The sequence below is a fragment of the Triticum urartu genome, chromosome 2A (assembly GCF_056163025.1).
Source record: "Triticum urartu cultivar PI428250 chromosome 2A, HENAU_Tu73, whole genome shotgun sequence".
In the NCBI taxonomy this organism is placed as follows: Eukaryota; Viridiplantae; Streptophyta; class Magnoliopsida; order Poales; family Poaceae; genus Triticum; species Triticum urartu.
In genome coordinates this window covers 171,741,286-171,759,578 of record NC_141874.1, presented here as the reverse complement: position 1 = coordinate 171,759,578, position 18,293 = coordinate 171,741,286, and the positions used below count along the sequence as shown (strand labels likewise).

The following is an 18,293-nucleotide window of genomic DNA, read 5'->3' as shown; positions in this document are numbered from 1 at the left end:
GAGCCGTCGTTTTCGGCCATGGGATTGAACAACATTTGGGTCCAAACCAAACGTGCTTTCTTGGAAAATCGGGCTGCCTTTTCTGAAAGGAATAAAAAAGCAGGGACCGGCCTGCGCATTTTCTAATGCAATTCCAGTTCCTTTTAGAGAAGAAGAAGAAGAGGCGCCACGCATGATGATCCCGGTCTGGTTTATCTACACCGAATAATTGCGGATTGGAGTAGTATATTGGGGCATGGGGTGAGGCTGATTTGACCGTGTCATGATGGAATTGTAGCCTCGCCCGAGTAGCCAACGACAGTATCTAGGATCCTGTCACCCCTGGTGCGTACGTAGCCTTAGTAAATCTCATCTCGTGTGGGGTTAAAAACAGCGAGGTTATCTCTGGCTTTCCGTTGATCTAATTCTAATCTACTCCAATCTATCTTAACTAAACCTGAGCTTAGCTTTGGGGTAGCCTCATCATCCTCACCCCCCTCCTGCCTCCCTCCGCCTTGGCTGCTTCCCATCTCTCTCGCTGCCCACACACACCATGTGTGCCCACATTTCCCTAAATAGGCCGCTCGCTCCCGCGCCGATCCTCTCCTCCTCCTCCGCCCCCTGCCCCTCCTCACTCCCTATCCACTCCTCCTAGCAGCGCCAGCGCCAGCGCGCCAGCAGCTGCCTCCCGGGCGGCGCGGAGCGGGAGCTTGCCGCACTGGTTACGGGGCCGGAGCGAGCCGGAGCTAGGATGATGGGCGCCAGGGCCAACGCCAGCGCCAACGCGGCCGACTGCGGGGAGTACGCGGAGCTCGACCCCACCGGCCGGTACGGAAGGGTACGGCGCCACCACCCCCACCACCACCAACAACCTCCCCTCCTCCTCCTGCGGCCGTTTCTCGATTCGTTTCCCTGCCATGCCAGATCGCTGATCCGTTTGCTCCATGCTTCTTGCAGTACAACGACGTCCTCGGCAAGGGCGCGTCCAAGACCGTGTAAGATCCGCCGTCCTCTGCTCGCTCGCTCGCTGCTTGCTGTCGGTTCTTTCTTGCCCGCCGTCGCGCCGCCTGAGCTGACTGCTGACGGCGAGCGGCTGGTTTGGTTTCAGGTACCGGGCGTTCGACGAGTACCAGGGGATGGAGGTGGCGTGGAACCAGGTGAAGCTGTACGACTTCCTGCAGTGCCCCGACGACCTGGAGCGCCTCTACTGCGAGATCCACCTCCTCAAGACGCTCAAGCACAAGAACATCATGAAGTTCTACACCTCCTGGGTCGACGTCTCTGCCCGCCACATCAACTTCATCACCGAGATGTTCACCTCCGGCACCCTCCGCCAGTAAGCCGCACCAATCTCATCTTCTAGCCCTCTTTAATGCTCAATAAAGGTGTATCCTTGTACGCTCAATCTAAAGAAAATCTCCTTTCTTTCTGCCCAATTCTAGAAAAGAAGTATCTTCTCTTCTGTATGCCTAATTGATTGCTTGTGATTCGCTGGTGATTAGGTACAGGCAGAAGCACAGAAAGGTGAACATATGGGCGGTCAAGGACTGGTGCCGGCAGATCCTCAGCGGCCTGCTGTACCTACACAGCCACAATCCACCCATCATCCACCGGGACCTCAAGTGCGACAACATCTTCGTCAATGGTAACCAGGGCGAGGTCAAGATCGGCGACCTCGGCCTCGCCGCCATCCTCCGCAAGTCCCACGCTGTTCACTGCGTAGGTAAGCTTCGGCCGATTAGCTACCTGGCATGTAAAAATGTTTTACGGTCCATCCGAAATGGCGATGGTTCTGTGGAAACTTGACGAGGTGGACGTGTCGGATTGTTTGGGTAGGTACGCCTGAGTTCATGGCGCCGGAGGTGTACGCCGAGGAATACAACGAGCTGGTGGACATATACTCCTTCGGGATGTGCGTGCTTGAGATGGTCACCTTTGAGTACCCGTATAGCGAATGCTCGCACCCGGTGCAGATCTACAAGAGAGTGATCTCTGTAAGAAGTGCCTCTTGGATCTCTTTAGCCATTTGCAGCTCTTGTGATTGTGGGGTGTGGCTAGTTGGAAATTGTTTTACTGATGTCATCTAGTGGTTTGGTTGGTAGGGTACTAAGCCTGAAGCTTTGTACAAGGTGAAAGATCCAATGGTGAGGCAATTTGTCGAGAAATGCCTGACCACTGCTTCCGAGAGGCTCACGGCAAGAGAGCTGCTCAATGACCCTTTCCTGCGCATTGATGGCATGGCTCTGTGTTCCGGGGATGGGGATTACACCCTGTTGAACAATTACCTTCGGCAGCCCTACCTAAGGCATGCTTATAGTAATGGGTCCGTGATGAGCAATGGGTTCTCAGAAAGCATTGACGAAGGTGCACCAACGGAGTTTGAAGATGACGACACTAAAGCCGATGGCATTGATCTGTTCAACGGCCACGAAGATGAGCCTCTTGGCACTGTGGACATCGCAATCAAAGGGAGAAAAAGTGAGGATGGAGGAATCTTCCTCAGACTACGAATCACTGATGATGATGGTAACACGCAATTTATGATGCCTAAACTCTTTGGTTGAATTCAGTGTGTGAAAATGTTAATTCAGATATTTTGTGAAAACTAATTTCTGATATTTGCAGGCCGGGTACGCAACATCTATTTTCCGTTTGATGTTGAGGCTGATACTGCATTAAGTGTGGCAACTGAGATGATAGGCGAGCTGGACATAACTGACCATGAGGTTACTCGTATCGCTGAGATGATCGATGGCGAGCTTAGTGCATTGGTGCCAGACTGGATGGCCGGTCCAGGCATAGAGGAAGCTCCAGACGCTGCATACTGCCATAACTGTGGGTCCAATGTGTCGTCATGTGGTTCGCTTTTTGACTACATGTCGTCGACTTCTCGTGGTTGCCGATGCGCGGAACTGCATGGAAGGTTTGAAGAGATCACATTCCAAGCTGCCGATGAAGAGGAATCTGGTTTGCATGACTCAGGGGGCAGCTCTGATGATGGAGGCGCTCAAAAAGAGCAACATGTCAAAGACAAGGAACCCATACGCCTGAATGGGTTCCCAAAGATGGGTAGAAGAGGTCTTTCTGATCGGCTTTGCTTCAGTTCTTTCCAGGAGCGGTCGTGCCCAACCGAGAATTATGAAAGCGATGCCGATCATCAGTCGAAGGGGTTCGACATAAAGCATGAAGTGAAGATGGCCAAGTACAAAGCACGGAAAATGGCACACCTGAAGAGAGCTATTCATCCATCTCTGGACTTCGACAACAACACCAATGGAGCAAGTAGAACGAAGCCTACACTGAGCAAGTTGGAGTCTTTCCATGTTGGTAAGCACCACAATTTCCGTGTACCGACTTGCCAGCGAAGCCCTGGCACAGCAATCAGCCCTGGCACAGCAAGCACCGATCAGCATCCAGGCATGAGTAACCAAGTGTGTCCGAGCCCAGGAGCCCAAAGGGCCCTGCGCACCGAGAGCAGCCCGGACTGTATGTTCACAGCCAGAAACTATTATAATGGAGCTCAATTGCCACCAAACCTCCCAAGAACAAAATCTGTGCCCCTAAGCGCCATCGACGCCTGAGATGTTTTTCGCCGTGTAAATTCTGCAGGGAACTGTACATTCGTTTCGTTCTTTATGTATGCGATATGAAAGATAGTCGGTAGGCATGAGGCTGTAATGTGGCTGTGGATTATGCCTGAGCTGTAAACTGTCTTCTGCCTTGCGGTAGGCTTGAGACTGAAATGTGGCTGCGGATTATGCCTGAGCTGTAAACTCTCCTCTGCCTTGTGAATCCAGAGGATACCATTCTAGGCTGTTGAGTGTATGCCGCTTCCCTGATTGGCTGTGTGCAACGTACGATGCAGAGGCCGGGGTTATCCCCTTCTCGAAAAAAATGCTGCTTCCCTGATAAAGTCTGAGTTTGGTAGCAGGGTCGCTTTGATGCTTGATCTCATTGATATTGCCTTTGAAAGAGCCATGATCTGTCGCTGTACGATGGATTTTTCTCCCCATATCTTGATAATAGATGCCGATGTCCCTGCTGTTAGTTAATTATGCAGAAAGCAAAGTGCCCAAGCTATGAATCAGATCACCAAGATTAGGAGCTGGAAGAGAAGAGCTCAGTCCTATACTAATACAGCCTAGTCCCACATTGACACCTATGCAGTCCGGATACTCCACACCACAGCCCATCTTGCCCTAGTTGCAGTAGAATAAACAGTGCAATCAATCAAGGCTGTATCAAAGGTGCCGACATGGTGCCTGATAATCCAGATGGGCAAGGCGGAGCAGGACAAGGGTAGGTCCATCTCCATCACTCCACCGGTGCAGAGACTTATGGAGAAGACCTGTGCAGATCTCATTTGGGGGCTCCAGGACCAGGGGATCTCTCTTTCAGGTGGGCTCCGTCCGAGTTAGACAATTTTATGGTCTTGAAAAGCGGTGGTTAAAACACGGGCCCTGCTAAAGTGGCTCACAACAACACTGTAAAGGCAGGATGATGCTTGAATCCTAGTAGTATATTTATTCAGACAGGCATCTCTTTTCCAGAAGAAAATTCAGATAGGCATTATCATGCACGCACCGAGGTTGGAGATGAAAAGCAGTAGCCTTTGATTCCCATTGAATAATCGAGCTCAGGGCCCCAAAGCCCATTGATTAGGAGAGAATTATCAAGTTGGGTCTCTACTGCTTTGTGCTGCCCAATTGCAAGACTTTCTAGCAGTAAACCGGAGCAAACTTCCAACATGAACATGCTAATTGATATGAGAAATGCAGTGCACCCACTGGCCTAACTTTCTTCTTGTGGCATGCCTGACCAATGGGCTTCGAGCTAGGTAGCAAGGGCATGCATAGTAAGTAGGCCGTGGAAAAGGCTAGGAGAAGTTATCCGGAAATGTGGATGAGGGAGGTTGCTTTTCTGGGAAGAACAAGAGAGATGGAAGTGAAGAGCCTACTGTCTGTCTATCGTGCTAGACTTGAATTGTCCCCGGCAATCACCATACGGCAAAGCCTTTCTTTTTTGGGGCGGGAAAGGTGATTTGCAGTTCAACACCAACGGGGAAAAGGATATGCGGCAAGATAAGAGGATAAGAAGGTTAGGAGCCCTAGGCCGATCCAAGATCCAACTCATCCGTACGGCTGGCTGTACCACCAGCCGGCGATATTGGCCCAACTACCTCAGATATCAAAATCTCGGGGAACCCTTAATAAAACCAGCTCCATTATCCATGGATCTTCGCCGATACATTTCAGGCAAGTATATCCATGGATCTTCTTCTCTTTGTTCTTATCATCTGAAAATTTTGAAGGAAAAAATCAGAAAAATGAAAGTTTTGTGCAGTGCAGGTACGGGAATTTGTTTGAGCACGCGTTTTCTGCTCGCTGGAAATCGCACTGCGCAAGCTGTGCTGTGTACCTTGTGTTCCTTGCTGCGCGTGTGTGCAAAGTAGCTTTCTCCAAAGCTGCCTTGTCACTCATCACCGAAATGATCATGCCAGAAAGCAGCAGGCAGTGCTGACGCAGATTTTGGCCGTACGCTTTCGACCTGTATGTGCGTCTGGCCTTCGGCGATCGCTATTTCGACAGCCATGCCTCGCCTAATTTGGAGTGCTTGGCCATCGTGCGCGTGGGCTTCCTTTGGTTTGGTGGGGGCGGCAATAGTTGTGATCTAGTGACATGTGATTTGGCATGAATTTTTGTACATGTTTTTGTTAGTACTTTGGCGTCTGCAGCAACTGACTTAGAGCATCTCCAATAGATGACGCAACTTTGAAGATGTAAAACTAGATGTTGTATAGTTTACATCATCAAAAAGTGTTTTTTACATATTCAAGAAAGAGCCAACTCCAACAGATCATGTATATTTGTGATGTAAAACTCCAACTCCAACGGATGATGTATTTGAAGATGTAAAACTAGTGCACTCGCACGCTCCCGCTGCAGCTTGCCGGGCCCGTTGGGGATGGCCGGAATCGGCCGGCGGCGGAGAGGAATGGGTAGGGGAGATCGAGAGGAAGCCAAACCGGTTGCGGCAGCACGGGGCGACGCCAGAGCTGCCCGTAATCGACCGACGACGGCGGCGGCGGAAAGGGGATCGGGCAGGTGGCGGGCCGGCGAGGCAGGCGGCGGGGGACGGGGGGAGAAGTCGCAGCGGGCTTGGTGACCGCCAGAGAAGTTTCGATTCGGCGGCTGTGGGCTGCCGGACAGGGGGGGGGGGGGGGGGAGGGGGGCGAGTTCGTGGCTGGCCCGGCGGTCGCCGAAGAAGCTTCGATTCGGCGGCGGCAGCTGAAAGTGAATTGGCGGTTGCGGGCGGCTTGCCGATGAGGTAGGCGGCAGGGGTGGGGGGGGGAGGGGGAGGGTCGAAGTCGCGGTGCGCCTGGTAGGGGGGGGGCGATTTGACCCGCGGCGGCCGGTCGCACGAAAGGGGAAGGAAGTGATAGTTGGGCGGTTGGTAGGCGGACGTGCTTTTACATCTCCTGTAGGTGGAGATGTAAATTTGCATCACGGGGTGTTATAGTTTACATCTTCAAGAGGTGACGATGTATTTTTTTTACATCTACATCATTTTTAGGCCTTGAAGATGCAAAAGATAGTTATTTTTGCATCTACATCTTCTGTTAAAGATACTTATTTATCTGCAAAAGGCGTTTTCTATTGACTAATAATGTAGCACCAAGGGGTTACGAATACAATAAGAGCACAACCAGTCTTTGCATGAATAGGATGTACACAACGCATTAGTTCCCGGCGCAGCGATGCACGCCTTCCCCTCCAGCTATCTGTACGGTTGTCACGTCCTAGCTACTCCCTTCGTTTTTAAATATAAAATCTTTTAGAAATTTCAATACAAACTACAGCCAGATGTATATAGACATATTTAAAATGTATATTCACTCATTTGCGTTCTGTGTAGTATGTATATAGAATTTCTAAAAAGACTTATATTTAAAAACGGAGGGAGTACAATGCATCAGTTTCTCGATATAGAGATGGAGAGATACGTACATGAAGGGTACAAGTGTACATCGGCCAAGCCTCATGCAAGGTCACGTCTTGGACGGGGGCATACGGCTGCAAAGTTAACTTGGAGGTTTCTATTCACAACACGCATTATCTCTGTCTAGACGGTTGTCATCTCTACTACCTGTGACACACTAGTTTCTCCGGATACAACCACCGTTTTTTTTTTTGCAGGAACCGTATATATCCATCAGCAGTGTGATGCAAGAGATGGATGGATATATACTCTAGCTAGGGCGCATCAGTTTCATGATACAAATCAGCAATGCAGGATATGATGAAGAGATATATACAAAGTGGTAGTACAAGTGTAGAGCGGCCAAGCCTCATACAAGGCCACGTTTTGGATGGTGCCCAAGGGCTGCAACGTTATTTTGGAAGCACTACCTAGCGGTGGATGGATACAGGCAGCCGGGCCTGGCCTCTAGTGACCAAGGTCAAAAAGTGATGACATGAAACGGGGTAATGTATGATGGAGTGTACGTAATAGTAAATCTGGCCCGTACTCTTCTAATGCCATGGTGGTTGGAAGGGGGAGATACCGCCCAAATGCACCCCTTGATCCCTATGCTATTCCCCGGTGGTTGGAAAGGGGGGAGGGGGGGGGGGGGTACAGCCGAAACGCACCCCTTGATCCGTATGCCCCGGTGGTTGGAAAGAGGGATATAGCCGAAATGCACCCCTTGATCCCTATGCCTCGGTGGTTGGAAAGGGAGAGATATAGCCGAAATGCACCCCTTGATCCCTATGTCCCGGTGGTTGGAAAAGGGGAGATACAGCCGAAACGCACCCCTTGATCCCTATGCCCCGGTGGTTGGAAAGGGGGAGATATAGCTGAAACGCATCCCTTGATCCCTATGCCCCGATGGTTGGAAAGGGAGAGATATAGCTGAAACGCACCCCTTAATCCCTATGTCCCGGTGGTTGAAAAGGGGGAGATACAGACGAAATGCACCCCTTGATCCCTTTGCCCAAGTGGTTGGAAAGGGGGGGGGGTATAGCCGAAACGCACCCCTTGATCCTATGCCCCAGTGGTTGGAAAGGGGAAATACAGTCGAAACGCACCCACTGGTCCGCACCGTCTGATCCACATTCTTGTATGTGGATGCGCGAGATACATCCGAAACGCACCAGCCGATCTCGATGCCCTAGTGGTTGGCAAGGGGAAGATACGACTGAGATACATCCCTTGATCTCAATGCCTGATGGTTGGACTGAGACGCATCCGAGGGGAGATACAGCCGAAGCGCACCCGATCCCTACGCCCTGTCCGCACCATCCGATCCATGTTCTCACGCATGGATGCGGGAGTTACGTAATCAAAACTGCCGGAATAAATGGAATGTTTCTTTTTAGAGTGAATTCCACTTTTTACCTCGAAGTTGTACATTTGTGACACATATTACCCCATTTAGCGGAAATTTTATCGAAATATCAGATTTTGGAGACTTTTAACACGGTTTTACCCCAGTTTTACATTTTCTTTGTTTATGGTCGATAGGATCGGCATGTTGCGTCATTGATTCGTAAAAAAATCTGTAAGGATCGGAGGGCATCATTGGCGATCTTGTCCAAGCTTCTCTTGTCTATCTGTTCCATTCCTTGTGGCCGTCCACATATTTTTGGATCCGGAGCATCACCTCAGACTTACCTGATGGACACGCATCAGAAAACGAGGGTCCAAAGCTTTCAAAAGGGGTATTCTAGACGAATTTTCATTCGACGGGTAATTAGTGTCACAAATGTACAAATATGGGGTAAAAACTAGAATTCACTCTTCTTTTTACGAGGAGCAATAGATGGAATGTTAGCCCCTTTTTTTGTGATGGCTTGGCTACGTATGGGTTGGACCTGATGCGACGTTGGGATGGGCATGATACGAGTGGAAGATACTTGCAGTGCAACTGGAGCACCATGCGGTGCAAAGACGTGCTGGGGGGCCATATGAACAAAACCTGTGTTATCCATATTAGGAACCTTTTGAATTTCCCCCAAAAAAGGCATCCTTTGAATGGTCGACTAAAAAGAATGAGAGCAGAGCAGCATTTTAGAGGAGAGGCTGTAGGGAGCTTGGAATTTGAATAAAATTTGAAAATATTGTTCAAAAGTTCCAAGAAAGTTTTATTTTTATACAAATGTGTATACATGTTAACTATGTATCAGCAAAGTTTCATTGAATAATACAATGATTTTCAAACTACATAATAAGACACAATTTCTGTGAAAAATGCCACACCACACCACCACCGCTGCAACAATTTTTAATCTACGTATTTGTCTTCTTTTTGTATACTCCTCTGTTCGGAAATACTTGTCGGAGGAATGAATGTATCTAGTCGTATTTTAGTTTTAGATGCATCCATTTTTATCCATTCCAGAGACAAGTATTTCCGGACGGAGTGAGTACTACATAAGAAAATATATGCTGATGAAATTTCATATGTGTATATTCTATGTATATTTTTCAATTATTTTTTGAGGTGTAGAAAAATACGTTCAATGAAAGAAAGGGCAACCTAGGGCCCATCTACCAAACATTTTTCGCTCTATGAACTAACGACGATGATGAAAGAAGAAGAAGAAGAGTATCACTATCTCTATTCTATATACGAATCTTTGTGGCCTTTAGCCTGAAAGCCAATGTTAAGTGTGTTATCAAAAGAAAATCTCACCAGGTCCATGGATTAAAAATAACATGTGAACACCAGTTCCTTACGAAAATCATGCAAACACCAAAATAAGAAACAATATGCATAGAGAGTAATTGTCGGCAGGCATGAAACAAGTTAACTAACCGCTGAAATGGGTGAAGGAGAACTTTTTTCAGATCGGTGGTGATCTTCGCCCCTGCCCTTTACTCCTCATGTGCTCCTTATATAATTTTTTTGGTCGTCCCCCCAAAGATCTTCCCTTCCAAAGCATCCAGAGTTCAACAGGGTCCTTGTTATGTATTTGATCGAGGGTCGAAGGAATCAATATTGTAGCGATTGGTAGCTCGGCGAGGGACACAATTGGAGGTGCTAGCAGAGAGAACATCTCGACTTGGTAGCGATTTTGGGGTCTGCGGTGGGGAAATGTTTGGGAGTTCCGGCATAGATGATATTATGAGAAGAAGGTGAGAGGGGAGCGACCGGCAAAGTAATGATGACAAATCTACATGTGGCATTGAAGGTGATAGTAATGGTAAGAGGCGGTCATAGAGTGAGGTCATGGAAGCCAGGCTGGTTGGATTGCCAATTGCTTGCGAACCAGTAAAGCCCCCGTGAAAAGAGATTAGTATAAGTTTTTATAGATAAGCAATTTTTTGACAAATTAGGCCGGACAAGAATCATGTACAACCAATGTGAAGGATAAGGCATTTGGTTTAACATCCCAACTTTTTAGTTTTTAATCTATAGAAATAATACAACATGCATACCATATTTGGTTTATTTGAATTTGAATTTCAAAGCCATTTGGAATTTTCGAACTTGATTCAACTTATGTCAACTATAGAAATTATCACAGATGACTCTCATTGCACATTGGATGCTTGAAATCAAAATATGAATATATAAAACCTAGAAAATAATTATAGGGATTTATTTAGGGTCTATATGGATATTTTAAAATATGAAAATGAATTGTAGAATTATTTTTGGTGGAAAGTATATCTATATTTCTCTGATATAATATAAATAGTTTGATTTATTAGATTATTCTTGGAATTTTTGGTAGATATTTGGCAACAATAAAAGCCATAATCATTTTATAAAATTATTTTAAATACGAATTCCAAATCCTGAAAAACCAATCTTGCCAAATTTAGCGATTTCTTCCCTATCCCTTGAGTCGAATTGGGTCGAGCCCATTAACTCTTCAAAACAGCTAAACTGTGTGATTTATTCGCAGTCGCTCAACCCAGATCTAATGGTCATGCATCACCCTGTCTCTCTCTCTCTCTCTCTCTCTCTCTCTCTCTCTTCCTAACAAGTTAACTGTTTTGGTTTTACTGTTTGTAGGTTATTCTGTGTTTTTTTCATAAACACATGATTTTATTAAATTGATCATTTCCCAAAAATATTTGAACATATTTAAAATGTTCACGCACTTTTGAAAAATGCTAACATTTTATGAAATTGTGAAGGTTCTGTAAACAAACATTCTTTAAATATACAGAACAATTTTAAATGGTTGGGAACATTTTCAATAAAAAAAACGTCATGTGTTTCCCGTTGAATTTTTTTGATGGGCCAGTTTTCGTGCGGAAAGTATGGTTTTCCTCGCTTTTCCTAGTTTTCTATTTTCTTTCTTTAATTTGTTTTTTTAATTCCCCTTTTTATGTTTACTTCTTAGAAAAATAGTTTCTTTATAAATACATGAACAAATTTGCATTCACCATGAAATTTTTAATACATGATGAGATCGATTTAATATTGTTTTGTAAAGTATACAAAGACCATTTTTAATTGCATAATTAACATTTTTAATACATGATGAATATATTTTAAAATACAATGAAAATGTTTTAAATACATGATGAAAATTTTCCACTTACATAATTAACATTTTTAATACATGATGAACATATTTTAAATATGGGATGAATATATTTTTAATATACAATGAAAGTGTTCTCAATACATAATAAAATTATATCAACACAGGATGAGCTTTTAAATATACGTTGAATATTTCTTAAATATATTGTGAACATGTTTTTAATGAACAAATAATCTTTTTGAAATACCCTATGGACATTTTTAAGACAAGATGAACAACTATAAATTCACAATGAGCAGTTTTAAAATACATGAATGACTTTTTAAATACACCTGAACAATATTTGAATTAATGTTGATTTTTTTAAAATAGGCATGAACATTTTTAAATTAACAATGAACACTCTATGCCTGTCCACAGGCAATGACCTTGGCCATAGAGATAGGGTGTGTTTGGTTCGGGAACGAAGTGGAATGGAATGTCATGGTTCCGTGACATTCCATTCCACTAGAATGGGTTGATTCCGTTCCTACGTTTGGTTGGGCAAGTAGGTATAATGGAACGGTTCCATTTCAGTGTTTAGTTAGAAATAAAGTAATGGAAGGCATTTGATGTCACATATATGCATGATTGTCATTAGTCTTTGTATTTTTAACACATAATAAAAAGTGCCAAACAAAATACTAGTTATTCACTCATATAGTACATGTCAAAAATCTGTCAAAAAACTAGCCTAAAAACTGTCAAAATACAAGTTATGCATTCATATTCATGTCAAAATGCAAAGCCTCCATCCATATATATGTCAAAAGATATGTCAAAATACTAGCCATTTACACAAAATCATGCTGCTGTGATTAGGAAAATCTACCAAGTTTCAGAACACAATAATACGTATTCCCGAATCGATTCAGTAGTTGATTGTCGCTGCTTGCCCAACCGTGGCACATAGATAAGGGATTAGCACTGCAGCCGGAGCTGGCAGTCACTGGCCGACACCACAAAGTCGCTACTGAGGGACAGCAACGAGTTCACCAGCACATAGCTTGCTTGCGAGGTGCAGCCGCTTACCGCGATCCAGTTTCAGCTCACGGAGATCCGCAGCGACCCGACATGGAGCATCGCCAGAGATCCATAGCAGCTCGACATGGAGATCTGCAGCCACCCGACGCGGAGCTGATAGGTGATGGAGATGCATCGCCAGAGAGGGATGGAAGAGGAGAGGCGGCGCACTAGTGGGAGAGACGGGTGGCGCAGATGGAGAGATAGAAGAGGGAGTGGCGGCGGCGCGGTTGCGGGAGTCGCAGGGGGAGAAGAAAGACGCGAGGCCGAGCCGTTCCGTGTGATTCCTTGGAATCGGAGGTACGAGCGTATTCCGGATCTTAGGGGAATATTCCACTCAGGGGAATGGGTGGGTTCTAGCGCTTCGCTACTACCGAACACGGAAACGCGGGGCAGGCATGGGATGGATCCGTTACATTTCATCCGGTGACCAGAACCAAACACACCCATAGTGTTCAGAAACTTGTTTTTGAATCTGATTGTGTGGTGGTGGTCAACCAGCTCAATTCTCGCGAGAAGGATTTATCTTCCATCGGTCCTCTAGTTTTTTTTTTTTGCAAACTGGACTTTCATGGATTAACAAGGGAGTTACAATCCAGATTGCATAACATGACAATTTCAGTTGGTGCATGGCACAATTAGACATCAGTTCGTGGCGAGTGGCCTATCTGGACTAGACTATGACTATTATGATTGATCTCCCTTCCCACATGTGATATAACATGCTTACTCCCACGTCCCAGTGGGCGTTTTGTTTCCTGCACGTAAGATGTCGTGGTGACCTATTGATTGTATCACGTGTGTTCATATCAACAGCAGTAGTGCAGTCTGTTTCAAGGATGAACAGACCTACACTCCATTCAAGTGCATTCCCTTCCATACAGGTAGGTAACTCAATGCTCACGAGAGGGATTTATCTCCACTCGGCCCTCTAGTTGAAGAAGTAAAGAAGTTGCTAATTTTCGTCCAGGAACCTGAAGTGTGGTGGACTAAGTGTTCGGCTAATGGTGTTGGCCATGGATTAGCTAAGAATGTTGTGGTAATGAGCTTTAGGAAAACACGACTCCATTTACCTTTGGATTATAGTAGGGATGCAATGAAGTCGGATCTCGCCAAGGAACTTGAATAAAGTGTTATGGCCGGTTTAGCTAGGCCCACCGCGTAGTCTTAACCCATAAGTTATCTTAGGTTAATTCTTATACAAATTATCTTAGGTTAATTCTTCTGCAAGTTATCTAGGTTATAAATATAGGCTGTAAGACTCTTTTTCGAATTAAGCAATAAGAAGATTATTATTTCTATTGCCCGACTCCTAGAGGAGCCGGAACCCTAGCCGCCTTTAACCCTAGCCGCCGCCATCTCCCTTCTCTCCCGCGATGGCGCCCAACCACCGGCGCGGTCGCTCCTCGCCTCACCCAGCTCCCTCCTTCCCTTACTACTTACGGCCCAGGCCTGGTAGGGTACAAGTTCCTATCAATTTGGTAATCAGAGACCAAGTTCCGATCATGTCGTTGCCACCACCACCGCCGGCGCTTTCCAGCGGCTCCACCGCGCCGATGACAACGGCACCGTCCCTCACCGCGCCGATGCTGCCGGCGCTACCCCTCACCGCGCCGACAACGTCCGCAGCTGGGTCAACCGCGCTGGCGGCCCCGTCTCCACCGCAACCCCGGCTGCGCCGTCCTCCACGATTCCTCCTGCGCCACCGCCGTCCGCCGTCTTCACCCCGGAGCAAGTCACGGCCACCCTGCGGGACCTCGTCACCGCCGTCCAGAGCCTCCACCTACAACATCAGCAGTACGCGGCCGGGCCCTACATGCCCCTGCCGACGGCGGCTGCTGCCGCCTACGGCCACACGCCGTGGCCGGCCCAGGGCGTCTCCCTGTACGGCGCCCCTCTGATGCTGCCGCTCCAGGCGGCCCCACCGGGCGGCCCTCCGGCGGCCGCGGCGCCCCTCTGGCCCCTGGCGCCGACGCCGTCTTCGGGCCCCTGGCCGCTCCAGTAGATGCCGCAGGCGGCGACCACCGGACAGCTGCAGCCGTTCTCCGCGCCGACTTGCACCGGGCAGCCCCTGCTGCCGTTCCAGGTGGGACAACCCGGCGGGACCACGTCGGTCGCAGCCCCTCTGTGGTACTTGCCGCCACCCCCCCCCCCGCGGCCACCGACGCCCCCGCCTACCCCCCGCCACCGACACTACAACCACCGGCACCGCCCCTGCCTAGCTCAGGGGCACCCTCGCCGACCGGCCTCCCGATTCATCAGGTCCGGTTCCCGTCCTCCCCGTCGCCACTTCCAGCGTGGGCGGCTGGGCCTTCGTCTTCGCCAGTCTACACCATGGCCCCCGAACAGCCGACTTCGTTCCCGCAGTTCGGGGGGCCATCTGGTTCCGCCGGTCCCTACCCGGAGTACTCCGACCAGGCGCCACCCGCCTCGCTGCTCCGCACCTCCGAGCCAGCTCGACACGGCGCTCCGACCCAGACATCGCCGCGGTTCGCCAAGATCGACTTCGCCACCTATGACGGCACGGAGGACCCCCTCAACTGGCTCAACCAATGCGACCAGTTCTTTCGCGGGCAGCGCACCCTCGCATCGGAGCGTACCTGGTTCTCCTTGTACCACCTCCGTGGCGCGGCACAGACCTGGTATTACGCCCTCGAGCAGGACGAGGGCGCCATGCCCCCTTGGGAGCGCTTCCGCGAGCTCTGCCTCCTTCGCTTTGGGCCTCCGGTTCGCGGGAGCCGCCTGGCGAAGCTCGGCCGCCTTCCCTTCACCTCCATGATGCAGGACCATGCCGACCGTTTCCAGGCCCTGGCATGCCATGCGTCGGGTGTAACGGCGCAGCAGCGGGCCGACCTCTTTGTCGGTGGACTTCCGGATCACATCCGCGTGGATGTGGAGCTTCGGGGACCCCAGGATCTCCAGTCGGCCATGTACTACGCCCGCGCGTTCGAGCACCGCGCGGTGGCCATCCAGCAGGAATCACCATCTCGGACCACTGGGTCACTACCTGGGCCGGATTCCGCGCAGGGTCGGCCTGCACAGGCTTCTGCGGCGCCCCTCGCCGCGACCGCGGCGCGCCTGTTCCGCCGGCTCACCTCAGCCGAGCTACTCGAGCGTCGCCGCCAAGGGTTGTGCTTCAACTGCGACGAGCCCTACACGCCTGGCCATGCCTGCCTGCGACTCTTCTACCTGGAGGTTGCAGACTACATTCCGGAGGACACCGTCGCCGCCGACCAAGCCGCCCCAGCTGTCGAGAAGGTGTTTGACACTGGTTGATCGCCTCCAGGAGTTCCGCAAGCGCTTCCCCACCTTACAGCTCGAGGACGAGTTGTTTGTGCAGGAGGGGAGAAGTGTTATGGCCGGTTTAGCTAGGCCTACCGGGCAGTCTTAGCCCACAAGTTATCTTAGGTTAATTCTTATGCAAGTTATCTTAGGTTAATTCTTCTGCGAGTTATCTAGGTTATAAATATAGGCTGTAAGACTCCTTTTGGAATTAAGCAATAAGAAGATTATTATCTCTATTGCCCGGCTCCCAGAGGAGCCGGAACCCTAGCCGCCTTTAACCCTAGCCGCCGCCATCTTCCTTCTCTCCCGCGACGGCGCCCAACCACCGGCGCGGCCGCTCCTCGCCTCACCCAGCTCCCTCCTTCCCTTACTGCTTACGATCCAGGCCTGGTAGGGTACAAGTTCCTACCAAGAAGCAACAATTCCAACTAAAAAAACTTCACGGGATTGTGTCACTGCGACTGACTGCGTGAAGCCTTATTTGAAGGAAATATGCCCTAGAGGCAATAATAAAGTTATTATTTATTTCCTTATATCATGATAAATGTTTATTATTCATGCTAGAATTGTATTAACCAGAAACATAATACATGTGTGAATACATAGACAAACAGAGTGTCACTAGTATGCCTCTACTTGACTAGCTCGTTAATCAAAGATGGTTATGTTTCCTAACCATGAACAAAGAGTTGTTATTTGATTAACGAGGTCACATCATTAGTTGAATGATCTGATTGACATGACCCATTCCATTAGCTTAGCACCCGATCGTTTAGTATGTTGCTATTGCTTTCTTCATGACTTATACATGTTCCTATAACTATGAGATTATGCAACTCCCGTTTACCGGAGGAACACTTTGGGTACTACCAAACATCACAACGTAACTGGGTGATTATAAAGGAGTACTACAGGTGTCTCCAAAGGTACATGTTGGGTTGGCGTATTTCGAGATTAGGTTTTGTCACTCCGATTGTCGGAGAGGTATCTCTGGGGCCCTCTCGGTAATACACATCACATAAGCCTTGCAAGCATTATAACTAAGATGTTAGTTGTGAGATGATGTATTACGGAACGAGTAAAGAGACTTGCCGGTAACGAGATTAAACTAGGTATTGGATACCGACGATCGAATCTCGGGCAAGTAACATACCGATGACAAAGGGAACAACGTATGTTGTTATGCGGTATGAATGATAAAGATCTTCGTAGAATATGTAGGAGCCAATATGGGCATCCAGGTCCCGCTATTGGTTATTGACCGGAGATGTGTCTCGGTCATGTCTACATTGTTCTCGAACCCGTAGGGTCCGCACGCTTAAGGTTACGATGACAGTTATAATATGAGTTTATGCATTTTGATGTACCGAAGGTTGTTCGGAGTCCCGGATGTGATCACGGACATGACGAGGAGTCTCGAAATGGTCGAGATGTAAAGATTGATATATTGGAAGCCTATGTTTGGATATCGGAAGTGTTCCGGGTGAAATCGGGATTTTACCGGAGTACCGGGAAGGTTACCGGAACCCCCCGGGAGCTAAATGGGCCATGATGGGCCTTAGTGGAAAAGAGAAGAGGCAGCCCTACATGGGCTGCGCGCCTCCTCCTTCCCCTAGTCCTATTAGGACTAGGAGAGGTGGCCGGCCCCCTCTCTCTCTTTTCCCCCTCCGCGAATCCTATTCCAACTAGGATTGGGGGGGGGGATCCTACTCCCGGAGGGAGTAGGACTCTCCTGGCGCACCCCTTGTGGCCGGCCAGCCTCCCCCCTTTGGTCCTTTATATACTGAGGTAGAGGCACCCTAGAACACACAAGTTGATCCACGTGATCTATTCCTTAGCCGTGTGCGGTGCCCCCAGCCACCATAGTCCTCGATAATACTGTAGCGGAGTTTAGGCGAAGCCCTGCTGCTGTAGTGCATCAAGATCGTCACCACGCCGTCGTGCTGACGGAACTCTTCCCCGACACTTTGCTGGATCAGAGTCCGGGGATCGTCATCGAGCTGAACGTGTGCTCGAACTCGGAGGTGCCGTAGTTTCGGTGCTTGATCGGTTGGATCGTGAAGACGTACGACTACTTCCTCTACGTTGCATCATCGCTTCCGCAGTCGGTCTGCTTGGGTACGTAGACAACACTCTCCCCTCTCGTTGCTATGCATCACATGATCTTGCGTGTGCGTAGGAAATTTTTTGAAATTACTACGAAACCCAACAGTGGTATCAGAGCCTAGGTTATTTATGTTGATGTTATTTGCACGAGTAGAACACAAGTGAGTTGTGGGCGATATAAGTCATACTGCCTACCAGCATGTCATACTTTGGTTCGGCGGTATTGTTGGACGAGACGACCCGGACCAACCTTACGCGTACGCTTACGCGAGACCGGTTCCCCCGACGTGCTTTGCACACAGGTGGCTTGCGGGCGACTGTCTCTCCAACTTTAGTTGAACCAAGTATGGCTACGCC

The 18,293-nt window shown here is 48.6% G+C and overlaps 2 protein-coding genes across 2 annotated transcripts; both read left to right on the top strand.

The window, feature by feature from the left end:
- The first annotated feature begins 444 nt into the window (after positions 1–444).
- LOC125536456 (putative serine/threonine-protein kinase WNK1) lies at positions 445–3,818 on the top strand. Its single transcript, XM_048699684.2, has 7 exons — positions 445–817; positions 937–974; positions 1,088–1,315; positions 1,482–1,702; positions 1,816–1,973; positions 2,082–2,505; positions 2,605–3,818. Exons 1-7 carry the CDS (start codon positions 731–733, stop codon positions 3,558–3,560), a joined length of 2,112 nt encoding a protein of 703 aa, XP_048555641.1. The 5' UTR covers positions 445–730; the 3' UTR covers positions 3,561–3,818.
- Positions 3,819–15,218: 11,400 nt separating this feature from the next.
- On the top strand, positions 15,219–15,821 carry LOC147984412 (uncharacterized). Its single transcript, XM_087539752.1, has one exon. The coding sequence runs from the start codon at positions 15,219–15,221 to the stop codon at positions 15,819–15,821; it is 603 nt and encodes a 200-aa protein (XP_087395878.1).
- The last annotated feature ends 2,472 nt before the right edge of the window (positions 15,822–18,293 follow it).

Coding starts and splice junctions, on each gene's coding strand:
- LOC147984412 (XM_087539752.1), top strand. CDS start 15,219: ATGCCCCCTTGGGAGCGCTTCCGCGAGCTCTGCCTCCTTCGCTTTGGG.
- LOC125536456 (XM_048699684.2), top strand. CDS start 731: ATGATGGGCGCCAGGGCCAACGCCAGCGCCAACGCGGCCGACTGCGGG. Junction 1,974..2,081: donor TCTACAAGAGAGTGATCTCT/GTAAGAAGTGCC, acceptor TTTGGTTGGTAG/GGTACTAAGCCTGAAGCTTT. Junction 2,506..2,604: donor ACGAATCACTGATGATGATG/GTAACACGCAAT, acceptor TGATATTTGCAG/GCCGGGTACGCAACATCTAT.